At 31.2% G+C, this 9,784-nt stretch overlaps 1 protein-coding gene across 1 annotated transcript; it reads right to left on the bottom strand.

The window, feature by feature from the left end:
* Positions 1-200: 200 nt before the first annotated feature.
* On the bottom strand, positions 201-9,125 carry LOC143047507 (leucine-rich repeats and immunoglobulin-like domains protein 1). The gene is made up of 4 exons (XM_076220562.1): positions 8,959-9,125; positions 8,457-8,567; positions 2,455-2,528; positions 201-1,005 (listed from the first exon to the last, which is right to left on the bottom strand). The coding sequence occupies exons 1-4, from the start codon at positions 9,063-9,065 to the stop codon at positions 809-811; spliced, it is 489 nt and encodes a 162-aa protein (XP_076076677.1). The 5' UTR covers positions 9,066-9,125; the 3' UTR covers positions 201-808.
* Positions 9,126-9,784: the final 659 nt, after the last annotated feature.

Here is a 9,784-nt window from a genome sequence, read left to right as displayed (position 1 = left end):
GCAATCCTATTTGTGTATAAAATGATAAAAATCACAATTATAAATGAACGCAAAACTTTCTGAATTTACAGTATTTGTTTTTCGTAAGAAGTATTAATATAAAATTAGGCCGTTAGTTTCTTTTTTCAAATGTTTGCCATTTTCAAAGGCATAGTGGCTTTTTAGTGACACATAATTGTTACAATCATTACAAATCTGGCGAATATTTGTCTCATTGGCAATCAAACCAAATCTCTTAACTTTACTCGGGTATCTATGTCGTGTTTTGTATACCTAAACATTGTTTATTTGTGTTCGCATGCCCCAAGCCGATGTTTTATATACCCGAGTAAGATCCCTCGATGATAAGACAAACGACATGTATTGGTGTTAAAAATAGAAATAGTTTTCCCAAATGTCACATGGTTATACACATGATACCCCATCAAGTAATGTGACAACCACATCAGTTAATGTAAAATCGTCAAATTTTGAAACATCAGTATGTAATGTTAAAGCCATATAAAAAAATTGCAAATCATTACAAAATTACACACCAACATCATGTTATGAAACAACTACATAACGTTTAAGCGGTCAGAGCGCTGAATTGTTACACAGAGGTCCTGGGTTTGAGACCCGGGGAAAACAAAGTGATTTTGCAGTGAAATCATTTTCTCCGGTTACACAAGTATCATTGCGAAAAGATTGTTTTTCTCTGTCATCCTTAGTTTATGTCTTACACAAGCTGTTACAATCTCTGTACGATAACACAGATGGCATAGGTGTTAGAACTTTTAGTGATATAAGCATAACAGTGATCTGGAAACTATGTTAATTGATCACCTTTGACAATCAAATTGACGCTTTGTTGTACTGTTCCGCTATGATTCTGAGCAGTACAAATATAAGGTCCAGCATCCTCAATTCTGACCTTTGGAATAACTAGGAGCACATTGTTCACTGTTGAAGTCTCTGGCAGGGGTTTTCCGATTCTTGACCATGTAACAGTCGGTATTGGTGTTCCTACAAATCATTATTTAAATTTCAATTATATATTCTTTTCTACTAACATCATCACTTCCAGTTTGCTGTAAAGCACAAATACCATGATGAAGGAAACGATTTTTAAAATTTGTATGCAAAGAATAAATACACCAATAAAAGGTTTATATAGTTTAAGGGAATGTAAAAGGATTCTGAATGCTCTAAATCTTGATTTTTTTTTTTAAAATTTGATAACAAAGCGAGAATACAATACTGTGTACTAAAAGGATGTCATAAGATCAAATGCTAGTTTTTTTTTCATTCTAATTTTCCCAAATAGAACAATATAGCTATGGACATGCCATAAATGTAACCAACAACTATACTGAAAATAAAATTGAGAAGAATTGTTAAGGAACACATGCACGGTTCATTGATTGACTGTTGTTGGTTTTTCTGTATCATTGCAGCAAATATTAATTAGTTTATTGGTTGAGAAAACTGCAGTTCACTGAGAGAACTAAAACATTTCGCAATAAAACTGGTTATTCATGACAAACTAGATCAGAGACAAAGTAATACTGATAATCTATGTCAATTAACATCAGAGTCAAATCACATTGCCTCACTGCTGACAAACTTCTGATTGCGGAAGATTAACTACTTAGACCAATCGTCCTCAGATACGCCAAAACTATTGATGTAAATAAACTCATCATAGATACCAGGATCGAAATTTTGTATTTACGCCATAAAAAACACCAAAAAAACTCACCATTGACTCTCTAAACCAAAAAAGTTAAAAAGGCCAAATAAAGTACGAAGTTGAAAGAGCATTGAGGAACGAAATTCCTGAAAAAGTTTCATAAATATCTCGACAAACCTTCAATCATTCATAAATGCAAACGACGAGTAATAGATATGTCACAATTTGTGCAAGAGCTTCTCCCTCTTTGTCGCCATTCTTGGCGTCTAAGTGCACAAATTTCTTCATAAATTAGCCATATTTAACATGTTAAACTTGTTGTAAAGAAGTTTTTTTTCTGAACAATTTTAGCCTTGCCTTATGCATCGCATTTTTCAATTTGGTTAATCAAATAAGAAAATTCGGACTTTTATCCCTCAAAAATGGCGGTCATGGAAAATTACTAAAACTCTTTATGTCACTCGAAAACTATCTATACAACAAACTATGTGATTAGCGGTTTATTTTATACTACATAAAATGCTCTGTTACTTCACAAACTGATAGAAAAACCGAATCTCAACTAAATAACTGCCACTAAGCACTAATTGTCTGAAGTTCTTATCATATTGGAAAGGGGGATAATGCACTATATGACCAAATATTCCAGACTTTTAGAAATCAAACCTCAAACAAAAAAGCAGCTACAAAGCACTTATTGTCGTAAGGTCCTTGTGTATATAGACAAGGGGTGATACAAAACGTGAGATGGTATCTAAAACATTAATTAACAGTGTATTTACCTGTGACAACACATTCCATTTCTACTCGTTCACCAATGTTTACAGTCTGTGTATCTATCCTGATTGGACCAGTACTAGCACCAGATGATTAAATATAAAAGTTTTGTAGCATTGCAAAGAATATATATACATTATCTCGTTAGCATATCCACGAATAGCTGAATATGATTGGTCAGTAAGAATTGTTTTCCTAGGTTTCTATTGTCATAAACTAAGTAAGTACTATGTAGATTTTACTCTGATATATTTATTAGGGGAATATGAATGGAATCATGGGATTGAAAGTGAAGATAAAAAACACAATTTTTAAGTCAAGTTTTTTTTTAAAACAAAACACAACATTTGAAATACAATGTAACAGAAAGCATGGCTTATACTTTATCCGTTTAATTATACATTGTCAACAAATAAGCTAAAACATTTCAGGGTTAGATCCATGGTCAGAGGAAAGGAAGTGTAATAGCAAAAATGATAGTACAGAACGGTAACAAATCTAAGAACAAAGAAAACTTCTTGCAAGATTGTATACCCCAAATTTTTTTTCCAAACAAAGAGGAACCTAGTAAATTCTTTATCATCCTGTTTCTGCCACATCATTTCAATGTCCGACTTGAGTTAATTCCTCAGATATATATGTATATATCTACAAGTCTAAATAGAAAACAACGTTCAAACCTTTGATTGCTTTGGATAAAAACTGCTATTTCTATACGTGTACATGTAACACATTTCGTTGAAGAGGGGTCTAAATACAGTACAAACAGCATTTTCCCAAAAAATATATGTATATATGTAAAATAGTAATTTGCACGTCAATATTTTTGAGTGAAATTGTAAACTATTTTGTTTTGTAATAATGTTTTAAGGTTATAGTTTTATATATATAAATATAAATAAATTGTTTCAATTATATGTGTAGTAGGTTAAAGTGTACAATCAAATATGATAAGATTTTTGTGGAAGATATCATGTATTAGCTTCACGGGATTAGCTCCACTGTAAACAAACAAATTTTATGGTGTAAGCAAGTTTTAATTGCTTTAGCATGTGTAGATTAGGGAATATGAGACTTGCAGACGATTTTCCAGAATTAGAACGGATGCATTATAGTAAATTAAATATTTATAAAATTATTATTTTTTGTTGTACACTTAAAGTAACCTTTTGAAAAAAAGAGATTATTAATTATGAAATTCAAATTCATTTTTATTTTAATTGTTTCATTAAATAATTTTCCCGGGAAAACATCACGTGGTTAAAGTATAATTTTTCTTGCATTTGGACCTTTGCGGCACACGCACGCTGACCACCGTATTATACAGACATATAATTGTCAGCAGGATAAATTCATATAAAAAGGTCAGTTTGAGTATTTTTGTATTTTACTTTGTCATTTTAGTATTTTAAGAGTTTACATAGTGTTTTATGATTTCTTAAATTATGTTTTAGAAATTGTATGTTATTTGTTAAATTTATAGAAACAATGTTTTTGAAGTCTTATAATTAATTGTTATGTAAATTTCATTTTTAGAATATGTTTCTAAAAACTAGTGAATTATATTGTACTTTACTTTGCTCAAATAGTTAACAGTAAAATTGGAAATTTCATTTATATAGATCAATGAGTTTTTTATAGTAATTAATCAATTTTAATTACTTTTAATTAAGTGTATTGCCAATTAACCGCGTGTTTGTAATGATTAATGTAATCCGATTTCATGCGCACAGCATGTGATAACACTGAAACCTTCTCTGAACTCTGGTATGTTAGGAATGTGATACGTCACGATGGCTGTGACGTGCATCAGCTGATTGTTGTAAACATCCGGTAACTTGTAAATAAACGCACGTGCGTTTGTTGTTAGGAATTTTTATGGAAGTTTAAACAGGTCGGGACCACTACCTTATATGGAAATGCATAAATTAGCATACTTATGTTCTCGCACATGTAATTGTTTATTTACATGTGACGCAATTTATTTTTACCTAGGTTTTTGACCAATCCACTAAATGAGTCACAATGCATGATGGACTACTACGTGTTTACAATCAACCAAGAACACGTGTTATTTACTGAAATACAACACATTTTTTCGTGCAATGCGGGATTCACAATTTCGCTTAGTTTTTCATTTTGTGTATCCTCATTTATAGTTCGTAATATAAAGTATTACTTCCATGCTCAGATTAACGAGGAGTTGTTTCTATGTGAAGAAAAAAGGGTTTGAATTACCCGATATATAGCCATTAACATGTTTGATGATGGCACAGAGATTTCATGTATTTTTCCACCAGAAGCAACGAAACAACAGTGAAAAAACACAATTACCCATGAGACAAACCTACTGGTGTAAAGTAAGCCGTCGATAACAGCCGGTGCTGATATTCAAGAGTACAGCAATGTTCGTATAGATAATTAAAGGCAAATGTGGGATCCTTGAATTTTGTGTTCGTAAAAAAGGCGAAGAAATATTTACATACATGGCAGTGTTAACAAAATTTATAAGTATTTTTGTTGGTCACATTTCAGTGTTTAGGACTTCCAAACTGTTCCCTTTTTTTTTTTTTTTTTTTTAAGGTAGTGAAATCAGCGACTGTAGTTTAAGTTTGTTCGTTTTTTAACGGGCTCGGACATTTGCCAAACTGAATAAAATCATTACAGCTGATTTCTTAAACCTGCAAAGTAAAACTTTGGTTGGCTTGCTTGCTTTGTTTGTATAGTTGTTTATACAAGCTTTGAAAATAAGATAGACATCTTTAAACAATATATATATATAGGCAAAGTTTAACTTGTATATTTTATATTTTGTACAATATACAAACAAGCAAGCAAGCTAACCAAAGTTTTGCTCCACATGCATAAGAAATAAGCTGTAATGATTTTATCAATATGTATGTGCGACAAGGTGGAAAATTTGATATGTTTTGTGAAAATTGCAGCGTTGGATCTATAATAAAAAAGAAGATATGGTATGATTGCCAATGAGACAGCTGTCCACAAGAGACCAAAATGACACAGAAATTAACATTTATAGATCACCGTACGGCCTTCAACAATGAGCAAAGCCCATACCGCATAGTCAGCTATAAAAGTCCCCGATATGACAATGTAAAACAATTCAAACGAGAAAACTAACGGCCTTAATTATATAAAAAAAAAAATGAACGAAAAACAAATATGTAACACATAAACAAACGACAACCACTGAAATTCAGGCTCCTATACAATATATTTGTTTTTGATGGGATAGATTTCTTGTCCTTTTATATATTTAATTGGGCCGGTTTTTTTGTGTTTTTTTTTGTTTGGATTGTTTTACACAAGTAATTTTTGGGTCATTAATAGCTTACTTTTCAGCATTGGACCTATGACTGCTTACTTTACTAAATTATGTCTTTGTTGGAAAGATGTCTCATTTGGCACTCATACTTCATCTTCTTATTTCTATATACAAAGCACGTTTTAGAAAAAAAATAATAGGTAATATGGCACCCACTATGATCCAGAGAATATAGGAGATATTTTACATATGTCAACAGGACAGCAGCCGAACGATAAAAAACCCTCTGAGGTATATTTTGTGATAAAATTAGCAACAAACGGATATTATCGATGGGAATTTAAACTATAAAAAATTAATTGAGTTTTATACCGTACCCGCTCAGTGGCGGATCCAGGGGGGGGGGGGCGGGGTTCCGGGGGATGGATCCCCTTTTTTGGACGATCAGGACATGTAGTTGGAACCCCTCCCCTTTTGTACAGGTTTAAAAGAGCTCAAATGATTTTCTTACTGGGCAGTGGTCACTTCATTGGATATTTCACTGTGTCATGTCGTGAAATTGATGCAGGTTCAATTTATAACAATGCACAAAACCGGTTCAACTACTTTTGCAAGGCGAAAAAGAAAGTCGAATCGTGAAGCCAATAAACAATATTTTTTTAATCTGAGCATGCAAATTGAAGATTTCGTTATATATTTTACATTAAATATATTTGCAGAATAAAAACTTTGGTAATGAGAGTCCCAGACAATATATTAATTGACTGTTTTCCCACTAATTCCACGTGTTTTAAGTAGTAGTTTACTCGTAGTAGCCCACAATGCATTGTAGTTCATTGAGTCGATTGGTCAGTTTTTCAAGGCCATATTGGCCTTGTGTTTTGGAAATTACTATGCAAATATATTCTGACGTCAGAAAATCTAGAGTTCTCGACCTGTTAAAGATTTCTATTGTATTATTTTATCAGCTATGTAATTTAGTTGGAATAAATTATGTTTAGTTTATTAAGGGCATACGATACAGTTACAGGGCAGGTAACGACGTTGCTAACGTAAAATGTTATTTTCGCGACGTCAAACTATGACATATCGGGTAAAGATGCATTTTCCGACTATTTTTCATCATTCAAACTGATTTCATTTGAAAACGAGTGCATAGACCCCTATTTTCTAAAACGACATTTTGTTTCATTTTGCAGGGAGATTATGTGGACCAAATTTTATTAAACTGTAAATAGAGGAATTTTTTTAATTTTGATAAATATACAGCAAAAAAATACGATTTTTCTTAATTCATGACCATTTGATAAATATGAGTTATTTCTGAATAAAAAATGCATAATTTGTTAGGATACTTATAAAATACAAAAATTACAAATTATCTAACAAAAAACAATTTGTGTTTATCTTTTAAAACAAAAAAGTTATGGCTTTCTTTCGAAAGGGAAAATACAGCCACAAATCCGAATTTTGAGCAAATATACAAAATTTCGACCTCATTTAACTCAAAAAGTAGCTCATGAAGGTATATTTTTTATTACATATTTGATTTAAGCAGGCAAAAACTAGCCTATATGGAAATTTTCATTAAACTGTAAATACAGGATCAAAACTGTATCGTATGCCCTTAAGATTTGTTTTAATTATTTAAACAGGAAAGAGTTTTTAAGTTATGTAAGGAGACCAGGAATCAGTTGAAACAACAATTGTACCATACGCTGAGGGTATGTTTTGTGTTTAACATATTGGTTATATCACTTATGTTGTAGTTTTATTTCATGATTTTATGATAACTGTATGAAGTTGAGTAATTGAAATAGGAAGAATTAATTTTATTCAAATTAAACAAATAATGTGTGTTTGTTTATATTTTTCGTATTTTGTGAGTTAAGAAATGGATGGTATTATGTACGTGATATTCACAATGATTTCTTAAGTTTATAGTTAGTTTAGTTTAATTTTAGTTAGAAACAAAATATTTTATGTTGACTCAAGGAACAGATAAACCGTTAATTATATCGATGATTATTCACGCTAATTGATAGTTGTTTATTGACGCATATGTAATGTTTATATTATTTGCTACATGTAATTTTGATACTTTCATTTCATGTAATTCTATTTCATATTATTGCTATTGTGTCTTTGTAGGACTTTTCTTATTTACGACTCGAATAAATGATGTCAGCATACACGGAGTTGTATAACTGCCATGATAAAACCCACCTTCACATATATATATATAGAGAGAGAGAGATTCTACCACTGCATCAAGTGTGATGCTATTTTCATCCACTTGAGACAGTTAAATTTTCAAATATAAAACGCGAGCCTCGCCAAGTGTTTTACATGTCGAGAGTTGATAAATACCGTATTACAAATGTACACAAGATTTGGCGGTGGAATCTGTTTCTCGAGATGATTTTCAACAATATACGGACAAATTCAATCCATCCTTTCAAATGATTTGTAAAGAGATGTGTTGTTTCTTTGTGACATCATCAGGCATGGTCGCCTTTTTTCATGTTGTCATGATAGCAAATTCAAAGGCAAGCAAGACAGTTTGACGTCATAATAATTTTGTTCACCAATGAAGAACTGAGATCAAACAAACCACACGTTGATTAAATACAAATAATCAACATGTCACGAAAAGGATAAATCAGGTAAGAATTAGAGAAATGCAATGAAATATATATATTTATACAGATAGATAAATACTTATTGATACTTCCTTGTACAGTAAGGGTTACATATTCTCTGTCAACTCCTGCAGGACTGGCAGCTTGACAAATGTATCGGCCACTGTCTTCTTGTGTCACATTAAAAATTCTAATAAAAAAAAATTATATTATCAATAGATCTTTAAAGTACTCTTTTGAATCTAATTTTTTGATCAATCAAAGTATACTATTAATTAGTGATGAATTTTACAAAATAATGCTTTTATCTTATCATTTTTGGTTTAATATAATGTATAACATTGTTAATTATAAGTTAAATTGGGGATGAACAGCTAGAATAGTCATTAGTTCAAGTTCTGTAAGAGATAGAAATCAACCTCATTGTAGGATACGTATACATAACTATGTATAAGACTGATACAATATAAAAGATAAATTTTGGTCTGTTTCTAGGGTTCTTATATTGGCAATCTTTTCATACCTTTCATCCTTTTCATGTCAACCCAAAATAATCTTTTTTTGTCATACGTAATACTAACTTCAAGACACCATTATTAACAGAATGATCTCTTGGAAGGACTCCATTTTCTTTCTCCCATGTTATACTAGGTGGTGGATTTCCGGAAGCCTGACATCTCAATTCCATCAACTGACCCAAGTATGGCCTGGCCTCACGTTGTGAAAGTGTGATAGTTGGCGGCACTTGAATATTAAGAAAAAGTTTTGTTTTATATACATGTATATTTGCATTTCTGATGAATTTTCAGCAGTTTGACTGAGTAAGGTAAATTCAGAAATTATTGTGGGCATTTATTATTGCGATTTTTTTGAAAAATAAACAATAATGCTAAATGAATAATTGCAATTTTAGAAAAAAACTAAATATAGATATATTCATCAGATAATTGAATGAGAGTTCTTATAATTGCAACACTCAGCCACATTATTTGCATTAATAAACCTTCACAACAATTTCTTAATTTACAGTATTTTGAGGTCAAAAATCCTATCTGAACTACTACAAACCAACTTATTTTTTCACCAGCTATTTATTTTCGTGAGTAGAATAATAATGTGAAAAAAAAAAATCTTCGTAAATATGAAACATTTGGTTCTTCCCTTCTAGAAAAACATGAAGAAAATAAGAAAACCACAATTATTATTCACTGCAAAGTCGAATTAAAGGGATAAACAGGAAACAAAGTGCCAGCAAACATAAGTTGGTTTACAGTTACAATTTGACAGAACTGACTTTTTTGGTGCCATTACAATGTTGTTGCCAGATGACCAGAAAGCAAATTAATTTTAATATGTTGCTCATTTGATAGCAAGGATTTTTTACTTTCTAGTCTGGTCAGAATATTT

The sequence above is a fragment of the Mytilus galloprovincialis genome, chromosome 10 (assembly GCF_965363235.1).
Source record: "Mytilus galloprovincialis chromosome 10, xbMytGall1.hap1.1, whole genome shotgun sequence".
Classification (NCBI taxonomy): Eukaryota; Metazoa; Mollusca; class Bivalvia; order Mytilida; family Mytilidae; genus Mytilus; species Mytilus galloprovincialis.
The sequence above is the reverse complement of the archived record's forward strand: the minus strand, read 5'-3'. Positions and strand labels throughout refer to the sequence as shown.

Bases quoted from the DNA above. Each gene is read 5' to 3' on its own strand.
- LOC143047507 (XM_076220562.1), bottom strand. From the start codon at position 9,065: ATGGAATTGAGATGTCAGGCTTCCGGAAATCCACCACCTAGTATAACA. The intron at 8,568-8,958 runs GTTAGTATTACG...TTTTTTTATTAG, and splicing joins GTTAATAATGGTGTCTTGAA to AATTTTTAATGTGACACAAG. The intron at 1,006-2,454 runs GTAAATACACTG...AATGATTTGTAG, and splicing joins AATGGAATGTGTTGTCACAG to GAACACCAATACCGACTGTT.